The following is a 21,345-nucleotide window of genomic DNA, read 5'->3' on the forward strand; positions in this document are numbered from 1 at the left end:
TGTGTTCTATCTGCTGAGGAAGAAGAAATTGAAATCATTTTAATTTGGGAAACATTTATTGAGTGTTTGCTGTATCCTCAGTAGTATATCAGGTGCTATCAGGAGGAGATGTCTATGAAACAAGTGATGCTGTTTGTAAGTTTATGTTCTATTTTGGAAGATGAAGCATTCATACACAGCACAAGATTAATTTGCAAAGTAGCACAATCCATTGTGAGTCTTAATCCCTTCATCTATAAAATGAGGGAGGTTGGACTCCACCTGAAGCATGCTTTGAACACTCCCCCTAAAAGAAAATGTGCTAATTTACTGCTTAAATGTAATCAGATCCCTGAATCACAGAATTACTAATTGTTCTTTCCTGCTATGGATATTAGCCAGAGGTTTATCTTTAGCTTCTTCATATCCTTGGCATAAAATGTGTGCCCAGTTCACTCTCATTTCTTCCTTAACCTGCACATCCAATCAATCACTAAGTACTATTGGCTTGTCCTCCTAAATATATTTCAAATCTACCTACAAATCTCTATGCCCACAGCCAACACTTATCTAGTAAGAGCCACCATCGTCTCACATCTGGACTAACACAAGAGCTACTTAATAGGTCTCCCTACTTCCACTCTTGCCTCTCTATAGTCTATTCTACACATAGCAGCCTTTTACAAACATTCCCATGCTTAATACCACTCTAGGACTTCTAATTACAATCGGAATGCAATCTAACCTGTTTACTATGACCCACAAGAGTCTAAATGACCTGACCCTAACCTTATCTTGCATAGTCTCTTCTCATGCTGACCTTGTTTCAGCAATATTATCTTTATGAAGCACTCTAAGATTGTTCCTACCTCAGGATTTTGCACATTGTGTTCTTGCTGGGGGAAATGTTCTTCCTACCGTTTTTGCTTGGTGAACTCCTAGTCATTCTTAATACCTCAGCCTAAAAGGAACTTCATTACAAAAGCCTTCCCTAACTCCACTAATTTAAATCAGATCTCTTTGTTAAAATTGTTCATAGTACTCAGAACTTTTCTTGTATGGCTCTTATCACAGTTTGTATTTATATATTTGTGTGATTATTTTAATTTCTGCTCTCTTACTATAGCCCTAGGAGGAATGAGGCCCTGACTGTTCTATGTACTACCTTATTTTCACTACCTCACACAGTACCTGGTGTGAACCCACAAAATGTGGGTTCAATATATGTTTGTTGAATGAATCAAGGCCAGTTATTTGGTTCTTCTGTCTTACCCAATGTCATGAAATTGATTTGACTGAAACTACTCTGAACTGGCTGAAGAAAGTAAATGTTTGATGGTAAAAAGCCTACAATGAGAAACAGTTAGTATCTCATAGTATTCAGTCTTTTTTTTTTTTTTTTTTACTTTTTGGCCGTGCCACATAGCATGTGCGATCTTAGTTCCCCAACCAGGGATCGAACCCCTATCCCCTGCATTGGAAGCACAAAGTCTTAACCATTGGACTGCCAGGGAAGTTCCTCATAGTAGTCAGTCTTATTAATGCCCTGTAGCTCAGAAATGATACTTTTTTAGCCTTACAATTTGCCCTTTGCATGGAAGGAAGGTGTGATAGTGAAGAGAGAAAATGGGTTTATTCTAGAATCTGAAAGAAAAGTGTTTTCACCCTTTTTCATCCATTAAAAATTTTATTTTCTTTGTTCTAGTTCTATCAGATATGCATACTATCACAGACCAGCTCATTATTAAGGTCAAGATCTTTTCCTGGATTGTCTGTAAAATTTCCAGGAAGTTGTAATCACAAATCAGGATTTGGGGCATCTACAGTGTATAGTTTCAGACTCATGAGGCAGTTGTCAGGCCTTGGTGAGAACAGGCTGTGGATGGGAAGGTTTGTCTTAGGAGCTAGGCAGCAGAGAGAACTATTCAGGCTAATGATGTAGGTGATCTCTTTGGATTCTCTACTCAGGACAAACTCCAAATCTCAGAAGGTAGAAGACCTTTATGGACAAGTAATTCAGGAAGTAGAGTAAGAATTTATAACAAGATCCTCATTAAAACCTAATACAGGATAAGGGGGTTCTGAAAAGAAATCAGAACCAAGGGCCAAAAAACTGAAAAAATACTTAGGTGCTGCTAAACTTCTAATTACAGTTGTTTTTTTACTTATTAAAGACAGTGATCTTACAAGGAGGCCCTTGACTACCTGTAATGAGAATTTAAAGGCTCCTTTTTGTTCTGTATACTCCCAGAATTGGAATCAGAAAAGAGAATCAATCTGAAGTGAAAAAGTCTTCTTGGAGTAGAGTTATAGGATTGAGACTGAAGCAGAAGTCAGGTAATCTAGTCTTTATTCAATGGTGACACCACAAGCATAGTTTCTTAACAGCATTACAAGAATGGGATTTTCGGGGCACAAACTTTTTCAAGGGGTACTAAAGTTTCACACTAGAATGGCAACATTTAAAATCATAAAGCTTTATTTTTTTTTTGACTTACAATATTCACCATGTTATAGTTCTAAAAATCTCAAAACAAATGCCAGTATAGATAGCTGAAAAACAAAGAACACATTTATGTGTTTACATGATTTTAGAGAATTTCACTAGACTAACCATATATATTTTTTATTGAATAATTCAATGTTTTAGCGCTGTGTAGGCCAGAATCTTCCTAAATTAACTAGACATATGTGGAGATTCTCACATATAGTCACAGGCTTTTGATCTTTTGGAAACATGTTGGGTGTACTTTTCTTCACACAGATTTCCCAAAGAGGGCTTTCCTGGTCCCACTTACCATGTAGGAGCATGCTTCCCAGGAGGACTCATTTAACTTTTAATACTTAAATTAAGGGATGGTTGGAGTATCTTCCCTGTTCTCTGAGCTCTTCAGAAAGCTCCCAGGAGTTCAACATATACTAGAATAGATAGTGCGCACAGACAGGAATTTCTATTATTCATATCAGGCAGTGTAGACTGTTGGTTAAGAGCATGGATCCTGGATCAAAGTTTGAATCCTGGATCCATTACTGATTCACAGTGCGACATTGGTCATTTGCTTAGCTTGTTTACACCTTAGTTTCCTCAACTATAAAATTGGGAAAATTATAGTAACTATCTCATAGGGCTTTTGTGCTATATATATAAGCTATTATTATTTTAAATAATATTTTTAAATGAATCCTCATTTGGGAAGTAGCACCCATGACAATATGGCCACATTTGTTATCTTTCTTTTCTGGAAGGGGGAAAATAAATAAATGAGGACAAAAATAAGGCAATATGGTCAGATTATACTGTGAGCCTTCTGAAAGAAGAATTTGCATTTCATTTCTATAACTTCAGTACTTGTCTCAATTCCTGACACATGGCAGGAACTTAATGAATAAATGATTATTTGGGGAATCAAATTGATTTTTCTCACCTGAATAGCATAAAAGCCCCCCAAACAAAAATGGCAAGGTCTCTAAGAGTTGTGCGGGATCATTAGCTCACTGAAGTGTTGGAGTCTTCCAAGGGGAGTGAGTTACAGATGCATCCTGGGAGATCCATGTCAAGACTGACCATTCCACACATATATGTTGATTTGTTCCAACAAACAACTATGGTTTCTTTCCTCCTTGCCAGGGTGTATGTTCTTCACTTGCTCTTACAACAGGTTTTATCTTGATTCTGTTCAGCATTTTAGAAACCGGGGCTCCAAATGGTCCAAAACATGAAAAAGAGAAGAAGGAGAGAAGAATCTTAAACATTCTCTGCTGTTACCTTCTGAGTTTATTCATTCTGGTTTCAAAGAAATGATTTCACTGAAGAGACTTCAGGGATCAGGTTCCTAAAAGGCAATTAAATCCTACTACTGAACTAAAGCTGTACATTCTTCTGGGAGTGTTATTTCTAAGTCATTAAAATACAAGTAGATTTTGTCTACTAATGCCAATACTTCATTAGTGACAATATGATAAAACTTTTGACTAACACCCTCAACTCCACTTTTGCTCTTAAGTTACCAGGGAGCAGAACCAACTCTAGGGTGATTACTCAGAGTCCTATGTTTCTTGGGAGGGTTTCCGATACAGTGACTCAGAATGTAATGAATGAATAGGAAAGGGGGAATGGCCACAATTTATTGGGATGCTATGAAAGCTTCAATTAAGCATTCAGGTAAATAATGTTAACAGTGTTTACTGGAGGTTTCCTCTTCCTCTTCACTTTATCCTAACTTCCCCCAGCCTATCCCAGCCATCTTTGACTTGAATAGTTTCTGGAAATCCCACTTTTTCCTAAAACTTTGCTGGATTAAATTTGAGGTGCCATACAAACTGTCACTGTCTAAATATAATCATCTTCTCATTCACTGTCCCATTGATTTACTTCATCTGTGCATGTACCTAATTATAATAGTATTATTTTATTGATTTCTTGCCGAGTTGTGGCCTGAATATATGATGTAATTGTTTATTATTTTTACATGTATCCTTCTTAAAATTTCCAACTTAGAGTTCAAGATATTGGGGCTAGGAATGAGGCATCTCAGCAAATGGTCTAGCTGAGTGCTACTCAAAATGTTTGCAATGACATAAGAACAGAATTGAGAGTAAACAGTAACTTTTAAAGTGATTTGACGTTGCCATAATATTTTCATTGTATTTTATAAAATATCAGGCTGTGACAGCTTGGAACTTTAAAAAAACAGCTGTGTTTTACCACAGATAGTTTAAGAAGTATTGGTTTAACACCTATTCATTTAAGCAGTTCTTATTGTGCATGTACTCTGTGCCAGGAATTATGCTAGGGAGACAGAGATGAATGAAACAAACTTCTTGTTCTCAGTAAACTTATGATCTAATTGGGGATAAACACTCCAAAACAACTGATTATAAAATAATATGGAAGAGGCTAAATTTAGGGTTGAACAAAATGTTATTAAGCAAAAGAAAATAGAATTAAGTCACCTATCCAGGGTTAAACAATGCAATGAGCTCTGGGGAAGGCTTCATTGAAGACATGACATTAGATCTGACCTTGAAGGATGACTGAGGTTTTGCCAGGCATGGAAGACAAGAAGGGCACTGCGGGCAGAGAGAACAGTGTATACAGTGGCATATATACATAAAAGGTAGAGAAAAAAGTATTGATTTCCTGGAGCATGGGGTCTGTGGAGATGAGGTAGAGAAGGAGGAAAAAGAGGTTAGCAGGGTCCTCAATTAATGTTGGCATATCCTATAGGCAATAGGGAGCCACTGCAAGTTTAAATCTTGGAGGGGAATTGTAGAAGAAGGTTTAATATGATGAGATTTTTGCTTTAGAAAATCATTCTGGAGAAGTTTCTAGATTTGATGATGGCCATTCTGACTGGTGTGAGATGATATCTCATTGTAGTTTTGATTTGCACTTCTCTAATGATTAATGATGTTGAGCATTCTTTCATGTGTTTGTTGGCAGTCTGTATATCTTCTTTGGAGAAATGTCTATTTAGGTCTTCTGCCCATTTTTGGATTGGGTTGTTTGTTTTTTTGTTATTGAGCTGCATGAGCTGCTTGTAAATTTTGGAGATTAATCCTTTGTCAGTTGCTTCATTTGCAAATATTTTCTCCCATTCTGAGGGTTGTCTTTTGGTCTTGTTTATGGTTTCCTTTGCTGTGCAAAAGCTTTGAAGTTTCATTAGGTCCCATTTGTTTATGTTTGTTTTTATTTCCATTTCTCTAGGAGGTGGGTCAAAAAGTTGATTGGATGGCTAGTTTAGAGAGAGACTGGACTAGGGAAAAATAGGAGCTTATTACAGTCATCCTGGTATGGGTTGAGTAAGCTGTGGACTGGGACAGATGCATTGAGGACAGAGAAGGGATGGATTTCGAAGACATTTCAGAGCAAGAAACAATAAGATTCAGTGAGTGAGTGGTCATTAAGGGTAAGTGAGGAGAAGATGTAGAGGCTAATTCTGAGGCTAATGAATATACCATCATGTAGCATTTGTAACGTGCTTTTAACTTTTTAACATCTAACATCTATGATCTCATTTGATCTTCCAACCCTTCTGAGGTAGGTTAAAGAATATATTTTTCCCTGTTTGACAGATCCAGTCCAGAGAATTAAGTGATTCGCCCAGAGTTTCATAGCTCATTAATGGCAGAACCCAGACTAGAATCCAGACATCCTGACGCCTAATCATGTGCTTTTCTCACTCCATCGCGATGTTGCACTGAAAAAGTGTTTGACCTGCTGCTCACAGTTAATCGGAAACATTTGCTCTGCATATTACTAGCAGGGGGAAAAAAGAGGAGAGAAGGCACCCAGTGAGATGAGCACCAACTACTTTTGAGTCAATTGAAACTTCAGTATTAGTAATAATAACTGTATAATAACAGTAATAAAATAAATTAATGCTTATTGAGGGCTTACTATGTCCCAGCCATAGTTCTCATCATTTTATATAAAATCAACTGATTTAATCCTCTTAACAACCTTATGAGATCAGTCCTATGATTGTCTTCCTGTTATAGATGAGGAAACTGAGGCAGAAAGTTGCCCAAGGTCATATAGCCAATAAGTGTCAAGGTCAGATGTTTTAGCTAGACAATCTGAAAACAGCATTTTTTCCTTTCTCTGTTCAGCAACAATCTTACCTTCTTCCTACTTTTCTTTTTCAAAGACTCCCTGAACCCATCAGGCTCCCATCAGAAAGAGCATCTAGGCATCAGGAGAATTGTATTTTTTAAATTAAATTAAATTAAATTAATTTTTTATTGAGGTATAATTGACACATAACATTATATTAGTTTCAGATGTACACCATAATGATTTTATATGTGTATACAATGAGAAATTACCACCACCATAATTCTAGGAGAACTGTATTCTCTTCCCAGTCATATCGCTAACTGTTGACCTTGATATCACAGCCTTTCTACATCTTTTTATCACCTCTTAATGTCAGTTTCATAATATTAATAACAATATATGTTTGTTAATCTCATTAAATTATTTAGAAGATGATATGAGGTAATATATGTTCAAGAATAAGATAAACTGTAAAGTGTATAAAGTGCTTTATAATTTTAAGAACTAGGAAGATATAAATTCACATAGTAATATTGCTTGCGTACACGTCTTTCTTCCCACCTAGACAATGAATTCTTTGAGGGGAAGGATCAAATATGCTTTTATTTGACCACCGCATCTCTGGCAATACCACAGTACCGGCTGTATAGTAGGTAGTTAATAAATGCATATTAATTGAATGATATATGTACAGATGCTTGAATGCATGGGTGAGAGAGCAACCTTGGAAGGCACTATTTAAGAAGCAAGTAGGCATTTCAATTCGTGGCGTCTTAGGCTCACGTGATCCAGACTTCACAATGACAGCTAACTATAGACTAACTATATATATATATACTGTCACTATATGCTTTGTCTCTTTATTGACTTGTTGGTACAGGCACAGCCTATAGACAGGGACTATAACTATAGGCCAGGGACTTTTCTAAGTGCTTTACATGAATTGAGTCATACAGTTCTTATAACCAAGCTATGAAGTCACATTCAACACATCCTTTTTAGCTCTCACCTGTATTGTAAAAGTGTGTAGACTTTGTAAACAGAGATTTAAATGGCTTCTGAGCATTCTTCTCTGAAACATCTACTTCAGTAACATCATTGGTAACAGTTTCCTACATAATATCCCTAAAACTTCCCAAGATTCCTGCGATTCCTGCAACTGTCTGAGGTTGTTGGCAATATTCCTTTACCTTCTCTCTCACAGCCCTTCCAAAGGCTTCATAGGCCTCTAATTCTGTTTATTAAATCCCTTCCTGCCTGATATAACTAGAGTGGTTGTGTCTACATGATCAAACTCTGAACACTACAGTTAGTGTTACAAGTACTATTAGCTCACTTAGGTGAAGAGATCAAAGCAGAGAGAGTAACTTGAAATAAAAGTGGTAGAATGAAAGTTTGAATCCAAAAAGTTTGGCTCCAGGGCCTGTGCTCTAAATAGTTATACTTCACTGCCTTTCCTCAAGTGAAATCCCAAATCCTGTGAATGGGGTGTGGCGTCTTTTTCCTAAATCCCTATTGGAAAATATCACTTGGAAACTATTTTTCAGTTTGCAGACTTTCTCCTCAATTTCTAACAGAACTATCTTAGTTTCAAACCAGTCTTTATTTGCTTTCCAGGGTGAAGCAAGGTAAGCTTCACTACCCAGCTGCCTAGGATGAGGTGCACAGTGGAATGCTTCTCACAATGCCTGTGAGTGATCAGGTGGAAGCGATAGTCAACCTTAGGGGTTTTCAACAATCAAGAATTGATTTCATTCCACAGCACCCTCATAGAGTTCATTTTTATATTTAAAATGAATTAATATCAATGTTGAATTAGATTGTCTTTGGGGTTTAGATGCCTAGAAACAGAATGTTAGTGCTGGAAGGGCCATAGCTATGTTAACTAGCTGTTATGTGTGTCTACTTTTCCAGTCAAAGCTAACATTTAAAGTCACGCAGATAGATGTATATATATTGATCTTGAGGAATGTCCATGATATATTGTCAAGTGGAAAAAGCAAGTTGCAGAGTAAATTGATGATATTATTCTATTTTTTTAAGAAAATATATATAACACCTAGATGCAGAATGTTAAGACTAGAGAGATCCTTGGGTAACAAAACACAACCTTCCTGTTATATTGATGAGCAAATCTGAGGGCCAAAGAGTGCTATAACTAACGTCACACAGCTAGTTAGTAGCAGAATCAATTCTGCAGCCCTATCTCCAAACTCCACTATGTCACTCTGTCTATAGGCTGTGCCTGTACCAACAAGTCAATAAAGAGACAAAGCATATAGTGACAGAGCTACCATTTTGTAGTAGGGGCACCATTAACAAAAATATAATTCTCATTTTAAGCTGCAAATAGAGAGCTGTAATAAAGAGTAGAATATTTCTCCCCCCAAAAGCAGGGTCATTAAAATGAGTACTCTGCATATTTCTCCTAATTTCTGAATTTCTCTCTACTTGAAGGCTCTATTGTTTTCTCCTGTAAAATTTTATTGATTTCACCAATTTAACTTTATTTCACAATGTTAATTTGAAATGTTTTGCGTAATGTATGAAACTTGCCCTGGCACCTAGTACCTAGTTCCTGGTTGAAAGTAGAAAGTTAATATTTGTTGAATGAATAAATCAAAGATTTAAATCACTTGGATTTTTTTCTAAATATTTTTTATTTCTTGATATTAAAACATGGTTTCAGTGGCTAAGAATACCATAATTTAAAAAAATGTATAATAGATGGAATTTGAATGAATGTTGCATTTATTTGAAAATTATGCTATTTTGATAAGTGATTTACTCATTCTATTTTTTTTCTCATTGTTAACATGAGGGGTGGATTATGGTGACTTTTCTTACCAATTTTACAGAGATATTAGGAATACAGAATGAAATAATATATTTGAAAGAAGTTTAGAAAAAGAAAAAGAAAAAAATGAAACACTCTACACTAATGTAGGAAATGTCTATGATAAAATTTTCTCATGACTCTGAGGTTAAGTAGAGTAAGGGATTGTGCTTTTACAACAGGGTTTGCCTTCAGTAAAGTTGTAAAATTTCTGACATTTGTCTTCTGACCTTTTATTATACCATTCTTTGTCCTATTTTCCAATTTCAGTTATGCCTCGCCTCCTGCTAACAGTCATAGGAGATTCTCTTGCTGCTTAGGTCTCCTCTGTCAGTGAGGAAATGATTCTGATAAATTTATTTACCTTAAGTTGAGTAACTTAATGGGTGGCCGACCACTAACGTGTTATATGTAAAGAAAGAGTAAAAAAAATGCCTGTAACGGAAATTCAAGTCTCAGTAAGAATAATACTTTGGGGTGGGAGCACTTCCTGAAGCTTCTCATATAATGATCACCTACTCTACCAAGGGTAAAGTCAGACGTTTTAAACAGTTTTTTTCTGTCAGTGAAGATGTAGCTGAATGTTATTTTAGAAGTTTAGAAGCAAAGAAGTCTTATGCCCTTTTTGCCATAACTTTCCTCATTGCCCCTTTAACATCCTTATTCCTCAGGCTATATATTAGGGGGTTCAGCATGGTGTCAAAGCCCCATAAAACACTGAGATAAACTTGTCCTTGTCAGGGGATGACTTGGACTGCGGTTTCATATACATGGAAATGGCTGCCCCATAGAAGATTGCCACCACAGTCAAATGAGAACCACAGGTAGAAAAGGCCTTGAGCCTACCCTGGGCTGAGCGAATCCTTAGAACAGCAGTGGCAATTCGGACATAGGAGAGGAGAAAAAGCCCAAAGGGTAGGAGCAGGGAAAATACTTGTGATGAAGATCATAAGCTCATTGAGGCTGGTATCAGAACAAGCCAGCTTAAGAAGGGAGAGAATTTCACAGACAAAATGGTTGATGACATTAGCCCCACAGAAATGAAGTTGCAGGGATAAGATGAGCATGGCAGTGAGCACAAGTGATGCCCCCCATGAGGTAGCAGCCAGCCAAACACAAACTGAGCCATTCATGACCACAGAAAAGCGCAGGGGATTGCTGATAGCAACCACACAATCATAGGCCATGACAGCCAACAGGAGGCACTCTGCTGTGGCCAAGACCAAGGAGACATTTATTTGGGTCAAACAATCGTGGGTAAGAGAGGTAGGGATGGGTAGAGAAACAATGCACCAAGGCCTGGGGCATGGAGACTGTTCCATTGCAAAGGTCTAAGAAAGACAGATTACTAAGGAAGAAGTACATTGGAGTGTGGAGGTGGGGGTCAACGTGGATAAGAAAGATGATCAGTCCATTCCCCAATAATGTTCTGAGGTAAGTTATCAGTACCAATGTGAAAAATGTGACTCTCCATTCAGGATAGTTAGAGATTCCAATAAGAAGAAACTCAAATACTGCTGTAGCGTTGTCCATGGCCATTCTTCCCACTTGCCACTATTCATTGGATGGGTGCCAATGTAGTTGCCTAATTTTACCTGAAAGAATGAGAATAAAGATGGAGGGATGGTATGAGAAAGTTGGAAATAACTAGGGTGTACAGGATCATTCTCGTTGTCCTCTTCAAAAGATAGAAGAATACAAATGAGATATCTATGATGGATACAGAGGCAAAGCTAAAAATCTACTCCCTCCCGTGGAAAACAGCAAATTCCCCATTCTTTTAAAATGGTTATATGAAAAGTTCTGCAACCCACTTTTGCCAGATACTTTTTAATATCATTTTTTTTCCAAGTAAGAAGAGAGGAAAAGGAGGGCATCTTCCTGCTTCTCTCACTCGTTCTCCATTTTCAAAGACAAATCTATTCATAGAGGTGGTTGAACCTCTGTCAGCTTGAGTTACTAATCTCCACCAAGAGGGTACCTTCTGATAGTCTTAGCTAAAATATTGCCTATTCTTGTGTCTGTCTGTCACTCCTAGATTGTTCATACCTCCATTTTCCCATTGTGCTAGTATCTACCACGGTGCTTGTCCTAGAGTCCTGCCAAGTATTTCTTTTTTTAAAATAAATTTATTTATTTATTTTTGGCTGCGTTGGGTCTTCGTTGCTGCACGCAGGCTTTCTCTAGTTGCGGCGAGCGGGGGCTACTCCTCATTGTGGTGTGCGAGCTTCTCATTGCAGTGGCTTCTCTTGTTGCGGAGCACAGGCTCTCGGCACGTGGGCTTCAGTAGTTGTGGCACGCGGGCTCTAGAGTGCAGGCTCAGTAGTTGTGGTGCACAGGCTTAGTTGCTCTGCGGCATGGAGGATCTTCCTGGAGCAGGGATCGAACCCATGTCACCTGCATTGGCAGGCAGATTCTTAACTACTGCACCACCAGGGAAGTCCCCAAATATTTCTTTGATCTAACCTGATATTATGTAAATATAATATGTCATGGAACCCTTGAGGTCTATGAAAACCCTCTGCTAATGTCTGTGGTTGGAGTTACATTTCCAGGTCCTCTGGTGTTTTCCGTGTTGTGATTGCTGAGCCCCAGTTAGCAATGTGAAAATCTAATGTGATGTTTCTAAAAGTATGAGTGGTAAGGAGTGACCAGCCTACCTGAAAAGTCACTCTCTTCTCACCCTCATCACTCTCTTTTCCCTCACGCTGCTTAATTTTCCTTACAGCACATTCCAATATTTGAAACTACATTAATGATTTGATTGTTTATTACTTCAGCGGTCCCCAACCTTTTTGGCACCAGGGACCGGTTTCCTGGAAGACAGTTTTTCCTCGGATGGGGCGGGGTGTGCGGGGGGATGGTTCAGGCAGTAATGCGAGCGAAGGTTCAGGTGGTAATGCGAACGATGGGGAGCGATGGGGAGCAGCAGATGAAGCTTCACTTGCTCGCCCGCCGCTCACCTCCTGCTGTGTGGCCCGGTTCCTAGCAGGCCAGCAGACCGGTACCGGTCTGCAGCCCAGGGGTTGGGGACTCCTGTATTACTCGATTACTTGTCTCCCACTCGAATGTAAATTTATTGAGAACAGAACCTTGTCTGCTTTGTTTACTGGCTTATCCCTAGTATTTAGAACAGTGCCTGGGGCATCATAAGGAACTGATATCGAATGAATAAATGAACGTATAAAGTCCTGGGCTGTTACAGATATTATTCAGAATTTAACTACTCCTCTTGCCACCTGCACTGCCATCCCTTATTCCAAGTCATTATCATTATTCACCTGGATTTTGTCAATAACTTCCTTATTGGTCCCCCTGTTTCTGGCTTTGCCTCCATTCAGTTCAAATGATTCAGTTATATCGTAAGTCAGATCAGGTTACTCTTACATTAAAAAATTTCAATAGCTTCTCATTTCAACCTAATTAAACACCAACCTCCTTACTATGACCTATCAGGCACTACATGGTTTGCCTCCTCTTTACCTCTCTGACCTCTGTTCCTACTACTCTTTTCCTTGCTCACTTTGTTCTAGTCACACTGGCCTCTTCACTGTTCCTTAAACACTCATGGCACGTCCCTTTCTCAGAGCCTTTGATCTCTTTGATCTCGCTGCTCCATATTTCTGAAACCAAGATCCTTGTATGGCTTACCTTCTCACTTCTCTCAGGTCTTTACTCACAATGCATCTTTTTAGTCAGTTCTTCTTTGGCCACCCTGTCTAAAAGCTCATCTCTAGCCCTTGGCATTTTATGTTCCCCTTTCCAATTCTCTTTAGAATTATTATTTCTAGCATCTTGTATATTTTATCTATTAATTATGTTTATTGATTGTTTCTCTTAACTAGAATGCATACTCAGTGAAGTCACTGCTGTATGCCCAAAACCTAGAATGGTGCCTGCTGCATGGAAGGTGCTTAAGAATTATTTGCTGAATGAATGTGTGAATGGAACTCTTTAGCTTTTCCACATTGAAAGACAGCCTCTCTTTTTCCATCTGCCTCTTCCCTAGATATTGCTGTTTATATGGCAAGCACCCCCTAATGTGTATGTGCTCCTTCATGAGATTAACTCTCCCTTTTCTTCTAATCCCTTCCTTGAAGCTTCTGCTACTCACTGGCTATTTCTCTGGATAAGTTTCTTCCCCTCATTGGCTTAGATTTTTATTTGCAATCTAGTTAAACTAAGTGATCTCTAAGAGCCCTTCTAGCTCTAACATGCTAGGATTCTCTGATTTCCTTCAATTAAAAGGAAGACAAAACAAAACTTAACACTCCTCAGAATATGAGGAATCTACTACATTTTCCTCCATTGTTGGCAATTCTTGTGGGCTACAGAAGGGGTTTACTAAGGGATGAAGTTTCTCTAACCATCTTTGAAATGGGAGACTCGCTTGTCCTTAAAAGTCTTTAGCAAAGAAGATTCTACAATTCCCCCACTTCCCTGTCCTGGAGTCCAAGTAACCTGTCCCTGTGTCTAGTTCTCTACTTTGTTCAGCCTCTCAGACAGGCTAAGTACATGAGAATGGTAAATTTATGGAAGTGAAAGTATATGCCACTTGTGAAGTGTCAAACACATGTAAGGGAGGGAGAAGATAGTAATCTGCCTTCACAGGAGTGTCCTCAGATCTTGAGAGACCTAGTGAGATAATCATTTCCACAGAGGGAAAATGCAGAAAGATGAGAGTCACATGGCTATATGAAACAATGCACTGAAGCCTGTTATATTTTAAGTTAGTACAGTCATACCTTAAATTTCTTTGTGGTCTATGTTTAACTCCCAATTACCTATATATGGGCCATTCTAAAAAGATGATGGACAAGCTGCAGATGGGAGGATGAGATAGAAGTAGATGGCTGATTATTATGCCATTTAAAAGTCTCTGTTGCTCCTAGAACTCTATAAAGCACACTGATTTTGCTGTTAAATATTGATAAATAAATGTTTTCCCTCCTTATATGAACCTATAATTCTTAATGACCAGCAGGATGTATTTTATTTCTCTGGTATTGAGGTATTATTTATAGAGTCTATCCCTCAGTCTTTCATGAGCCTAGTTGAATAAATTGATGAGCGATTTGATTAAAAATTGGTGATCTGTCTATGGTTGCGGGAAGACTTGTTTTTAATGGTGTTAAGCTTACTGATAGAGATTGGGATCGAACACGTGACCTTGCCTCCATTAGTACTGTGTCTGAACCTATGGAATTAAAATTGATGACAACTTCCCTTTCACACTTAAAGGCTACTCAGCATCTAAACTGAGGGACCTATTTATCATTTAGTCTGGGCCCTGCTCTCCAAGGCAGTGCTGATCGTCTCATCCTAAAATTATCGTTAAAAGATTCCTGGAAAACTGGGCTTAGAATGTTTCCCATCTTAGTCTTGTTGCCTGCAATTATTTATATAGCCTAACTTTTCTTTCAGCTAACAGCTGCCCTCTTGCCTTCCTGGAGGTTGCCCATGTCTGATAAATGGTTAGAGGTTAAAAAAAAAGTGGGAGGGGGAATGAAAGAAACTGGAACATTTTCCTGTTACTGACTTACCATTGGAGGTTCCTCTCAAGTACCAGTAGGTGGAGCAGAATGAGACTGCTGAAAATACCAAGTTTCCAACAGTTGTCAGGTTTGGAACATGACGATCTCCCTGCAAACTCTCCTGGTGAGATTTCAAAAGCCTTCCCAGCTTCTCAAACTCTCAAATGCCTGGAAACCTTTGAAGAAAAAAAATATTTTTTTGGTTAGATCAAATTACAATTGCCAAAAACTTTAATGTGCAGCCCTTGGTGATGGTATCTGATTAAATCATTTAATTTCTTAGGCAAACATTTCTTTCACTGACCTTTGACTCATGTACATCTTTGTTCTATCTTCCCTAGAAAAGTTATAACAAGGACGATTGAGGTCATTTGAATACTTTGCATCAAGACCCTTAGGTTATTTCAATTTTCGACCTGCTAGATTAGACAGCTTTTGCCTCTTGGCAATATTTATCTATCTGTTATCTTATCTTGATGAACTGGGACACAATTAAACCAAATTGTCACTTTCTTTAAAAAGAGGGAAATGATAATAAAACATGCTGCATCCAGGGCTTTAAACTAAATTGGATGATTTCAAGGAAGTGTCCTGGGCTCTGTGTATACCCTACCCAGTTTCCTACTCTTTCTCCACTACCTAGTTTCAGTGCCAGAGTGTGAAAGTATACAACCTGAAGACTCCAAGGTCCTGAGCATCCCTCGGTCAGCAAAAAGATCTAATGACAGTTACTCTACCCACTAAGGCTGGACAATAGACTCAGACATTTCAAAAGCATTAAACTGGGGTTGAAGCGCAAAGCTGTTTGGTTACCCCTCACTTGTCCAGAAAATATAACTACCAGAACCTGCCTTTCATTGAGCAGTTTGGTTTTTAGAAATTGTGCCGTTCCTCCCCTTCTCTTGATCTAGGTTAAGAATCCATCGATGTATGTTTACCCGGAAGCTGTCACCAGAGCTCTATCTCTGGGAGCATACTTTGCTCTGAACTAAATCTATAAATCCTACATCATCAGCATACTTATGATGTCTGGGGTTTGATTCTCTTCCAGACTCAATTCCAAATGCAGGGAGAAAGTTGATGAGCTGCTCAGTAACTTAAATAACTTGAAGTTCCAAAGTGCTACCAGACCATTTATCTCACGAGTACAGTTCAAAGTTTCTGGTCTTCAGCAGAAAGAAATAATTAGCTTGTGAGAGCTTCAGGGACCTCATCCCAAACAGGCAATTAAATTTTGCCAAACCAGAGCTGTTTGAAAAAAAAGTAGTATTTTGTGTAGGGAAAAGAAATAAAGAAAGAGAAAGGAGACTTTTGAGACCATGAGACTTCTGTATACCACTGTTGGGCTTTCCAGAGAACTAAGAAATAATTCTCTTTTATTTTGGTCCATAGTCTCTTCACATTCTTTCAGTATTAAATTGGTGTCGTGACAGAGCCTGCAGCTGGTAGAGAAATGTCTATCAGGGGACAGCTGGGATAGAGAGTGCACAACAGAGTGCATGTGTTATTGATTCCCACGTTGAAATAGCCCTTATGTTTGCCTTTCCATTCCCACTTCCACCACCCCAGCCTGCTCAAAGAGCTTCCATGGGAGCTTTTTTTCAACTGTATCAAGTCTGTATTCCTTCATCTGACATGCGAGGCCAACTGTGGCAGTTCCTCATCTATCATTTAACATTCATTTGTTCGCGCATTTACACATTAATATATTTATTCTACAAATACTTAATGAGTACCCACTATGTGTTAGGCAATGTGCTTTGCATTGAGGATACAACGGAGCAAAAAAAAATTCTGACACAGTTCCCACTTTCATGGAGCTTACTGTCTGGTAGGGAAAACTGACATTAACCAAACTATCAAGAATATAAATACGCACCTGTGGTAAGTGCTATGCAGAAAAGCTACTTGGTGGTATTTGTTATTGATTCCCACATTCACCTCTGTCTCCTACGACTGCTCAACAAGTTCTCTCCACTTAAGTCTGGTTACTTTCTCCATTGCTCCATGAGTGCTCACCCCTACTCCTTCTACACCAATAATCCTGATGTTATACCAACTTGGAAAGCAAAATAGTACCTAATCCATCTTTCAACACTAAACCTAGTTTTTGGCTCTTTTGTTACATGGTTCTCTATGTTATCTGATTCTTCAGCTATATCATAGGTAACCAGAAGCCAGATACTTGTTTTTCTACTTCTTTAGGACTTTTTATGGTAGTGCCAGTAGATAATAGGGTAGTGGGAAGCAGTCTGAGGTAGTCTTTATGGCTGTGTACCCAGGGGCTTGCTAATTATGTGACCTTGTTCAAGTAATCCAAATACTCTGAGCCTAATTTTCCTTTTTATAGGAAATGAGTAAATACATGGATATGCTTTTTTTTTGTCCAAATTATTTTATTTAGTTATTTATGTTTTAACATTTTATTGGAGTATAATTGCTTTACAATGGTGTGTTAGTTTCTGCTTTATAACAAAGTGAATCAGTTATACACACATATATGTTCCCATATTTCTTCCCTCTTGCGTCTCCCTACCTACCACCCTCCCTATCCCACCCCTCCAGGTGGTCACAAAGCACCGAGCTGATCTCCCTGTGCTATGCGGCTGCTTCCCACTAGCTATCTATTTTATGTTTGGTAGTGTATATATGTCCATGCCACACTCTGACTTTGTCACAGCTTACCCTTCCCCCTCCCCATATCCTCAAGTCCATTCTCTAGTAGGTCTGTGTCTTTAGTCACGTCTTACATATAGGTTCTTCATGACATTTTTTTTCTCAGATTCCATATATATGTGTTAGCATATGGTATTTGTCTTTCTCTTTCTGACTTACTTCACTCTATTTGATAGACTCTAAGACCATCCACCTCACTACAAATAACTCAATTTCGTTTCTTTTTATGGCTGAGTAATATTCCATTGTATATATGTGCCACATCTTCTTTATCCATTCATCCGATGATGGACACTTAGGTTTCTTCCATCTCCTGGGTATTGTAAATAGAGCTGCAATGAACATTTTGGTACATGACTCTTTTTGAATTATGGTTTTCTCAGGGTATATGCCCAGTAGTGGGATTGCTGGGTCATATGGTAGTTCTATTTTTAGTTTTGTAAGGAACCTCCATACTGTTCTCGATAGTGGCTGTATCAGTTTACATTCTCACCAGCAGTGCAACAGTGTTCCCTTTTCTCCACACCCTCTCCAGCATTTATTGTTTCTAGATTTTTTGATGATGGCCATTCTGACCGGTGTGAGATGATATCTCATCGAAGTTTTGATTTGCATTTCTCTAATGATTAATGATGTTGAGCATTCTTTCATGTGTTTGTTGGCAATCTGTATATCTTCTTTGGAGGAATGTCTATTTAGGTCTTCTGCCCATTTTTGGATTGGGCTGTTTGTTTTTTTGTTATTGAGCTGCATGTGCTGCTTGTAAATGTTGGAGATTAATCCTTTGTCAGTTGCTTCATTTGCAAATATTTTCTCCCATTCTGAGGGTTGTCTTTTGGTCTTGTTTATGGTTTCCTTTGCTGTGCAAAAGCTTTGAAGTTTCATTAGGTCTCATTCATTTATTTTTGTTTCTATTTCCATTTCTCTAGGAGGTGGGTCATAAAGGATCTTGCTGTGATTTATGTCATAGAGTGTTCTGCCTATGTTTTCCTTTAAGAGTTTGTTTCTGGCCTTACATTTAGGTCTTTAATCCATTTTGAGCTTATTTTTGTGTATGGTGTTAGGGAGTGTTCTAATCTCATACTTTTAAATGTACCTGTCCAGTTTTCCCAGCACCACTTATTGAAGAGGCTATCCTTTCTCCACTGTACATTCCTGCCTCCTTTATCAAAGATAAGGTGACCATATGTGCGTGGGTTTATCTCTGGGCTTGCTATCCTATTCCATTGACCTATATTTCTGTTTTTGTGCTAGTACCATACTGTTTTGATTACTATAGATTTGTAGTATAATCTGAAGTCAGGGAGCCTGATTGCTCCAGCTCCGTTTTTCATTTTCAACATTCCTTTGGCTATTCAGGGTCTTTTGTGTTTCCATACAAATTGTGAAATTTTTTGTTCTAGTTCTGTGAAAAATGCCAGTGGTAGTTTGATAGGGATTGCATCGAATCTGTAGATTGCTTTGGGTAGTAGAGTCATTTTCACAATGTTGATTCTTCCAATCCAAGAGCATGGTATATCTCTCCATCTATTTGTATCATCTTTAATTTCTTCCATCAGTGTCTTATAATTTTATGCATACTGGTCTTTTGTCTCCTTAGGTAGGTTTATTCGTAGATATTTTATTCTTTTTGTTGCAATGATAAATGGGAGTGTTTCCTTAATTTCTCTTTCAGATTTTTCATCATTAGTGTATAGGAATGCAAGAGATTTCTGTGCATTAATTTTGTATCCTGCTACTTTACCAAAGTCATTGATTAGCTCTAGTAGTTTTCTGGTAGCATCTTTAGGATACTCTATGCATAGTATCATGTCATCTGCAAACAGTGACAGCTTTACTTCTTCTTTTCCGATTTGGATTCCTTTTATTTCCTTTTCTTCTCTGATTGCTGTGGCTAAAATTTCCAAAACTATGTTGAATAGGAGTGATGAGAGTGGGCAACCTTGTCTTGTTCCTGATCTTAGTGGAAATGGTTTCAGTTTTTCACCATTGAGGATGATGTTGGCTGTGGGTTTGTCATATATGGCCTATATTATGTTGAGGAAAATTCCCTCTATGCCTACTTTCTGGAGGGTTTTTATCATACATGGGTGTTGAATTTTTTCGAAAGCTTTCTCTACATCTATTGAGATGATCATATGGTTTTCTCCTTCAGTTTTTTAATATGGTGTATCATGTTGATTGATTAGCGTATATTGTAGAACCCTTGCATTCCTGGAATAAACCCCACTTGATCATGGTGTATGATTCTTTTAATGTGCTGTTGGATTCTGTTTGCTAGTATTTTGTTGAGGATTTTTGCATCTATGTTCATCATTGATATTGGCCTGTAGTTTTCTTTCTTTGTGACATCTTTGTCTGGTTTTGGTATCAGGGTGATGGTGGCCTCGTCAATTAGTTTGGGAGTGTGTTTCCCTCTGGTATATTTTGGAAGACTTTGATAAGGATAGGTGTTAGCTCTTCTCTAATTGTTTGATAGGATTCGCCTGTGAAACCTTCTGGTCCTGGGCTTTTGTTTGTTGGAAGATTTTAAATCACAGTTTCAATTTCAGTGCTTGTGATTGGTCTGTTCATAGTTTCCATTTCTTCCTGATTCAGTCTCGGCAGGTTGTGCATTTCTAAGAAGTTGTCCATTTCTTCCAGGTTGTCCATTTTATTGTCATAGAGTTGCTTGTTGTAATCTCTTATGATCTTTTGTATTTCTGCAGTGTCAGTTGTTACTTCTCCTTTTTCATTTCTCATTCTATTGATTTGAGTCTTCTCCCTTTTTTTCTTGATGAGTCTGGCTAATGGTTTATCACTTTGTTTATCTTCTCAAAGAACCAGCTTTTAGTTATATTGATCTTTGCTATTGTTTACTTCATTTCTTTTTCATTTATTTCTGATCTGATCTTTATGATTTCTTTCCTTCTGCTAACTTTGGGGTTTTTTTTCTTCTTTGTCTAATTGCTTTAGGTGCAAGGTTAGGTGGTTTATTCGAGATGTTTCGTGTTTCTTAAGGTAGGATTGTATTGCTCTAAACTTCCCTCTTAGAACCGCTTTTGCTGCATTGCATAGGTTTTGGGTCGTCATGTCTCCAGTGTCATTTGTTTCTAGGTACTTTTTGATTTCCTCTTTGATTTCTTCAGTGATCACTTTGTTATTAAGTAGTGTATTGTTTAGCATCCATGTGTTTGTATTTTTTACAGATCTTTTCCTGTAATTGATATCTAGTCTCATAGCGTTGTGGTCGGAAAAGATACTTGATACAATTTCAATTTTCTTAAATTTACCAAGGCTTGATTTGTGACGCAAGATATGATCTATCCTGGAGAATGTTCGATGAGCACTTGAGAAAAATGTGTATTCTGCTGTTTTTGGATGGAATGTCCTATAAATATCAATTAAGTCCATCTTGTTTAATGTATCATTTAAAGCTTGTGTTTCCTTATTTATTTTCATTTTGGATGATCTGTCCATGGGTGAAAGTGGGGTGTTAATGTCCATTACTATGAATGTGTTACTGTCTGTTTCTCCTTTTATGGCTGTTAGTATTTACCGTATGTATTGAGGTGCTCCTATGTTGGGTTCATAAATATTTACAATTGTTATATCTTCTTCTTGGGTTGATCCCTTGATCATTATGTAGTGCGCTTCTTTGTCTCTTGTAATAGTCTTTATTTTAAAGTCTGTTTTGTCTGATATGAGAATTGCTCCTCCAGCTTTCTTTTGATTTCCATTTGCACAGAATATCTTTTTCCATCCCCTCAGTTTCAGTCTAT

At 38.0% G+C, this 21,345-nt stretch overlaps 1 protein-coding gene across 1 annotated transcript; it reads right to left on the reverse strand.

The window, feature by feature from the left end:
- Positions 1-9,988: 9,988 nt before the first annotated feature.
- On the reverse strand, positions 9,989-10,913 carry LOC137216572 (olfactory receptor 13H1-like). The gene is given in 4 exon segments (XM_067722671.1): positions 9,989-10,068; positions 10,071-10,300; positions 10,302-10,624; positions 10,626-10,913. Coding segments are annotated over 4 exon segments (921 nt in total).
- Positions 10,914-21,345: the final 10,432 nt, after the last annotated feature.

This window comes from Pseudorca crassidens, chromosome X (genome assembly GCF_039906515.1).
Source record: "Pseudorca crassidens isolate mPseCra1 chromosome X, mPseCra1.hap1, whole genome shotgun sequence".
NCBI classification, from domain to species: domain Eukaryota; kingdom Metazoa; phylum Chordata; class Mammalia; order Artiodactyla; family Delphinidae; genus Pseudorca; species Pseudorca crassidens.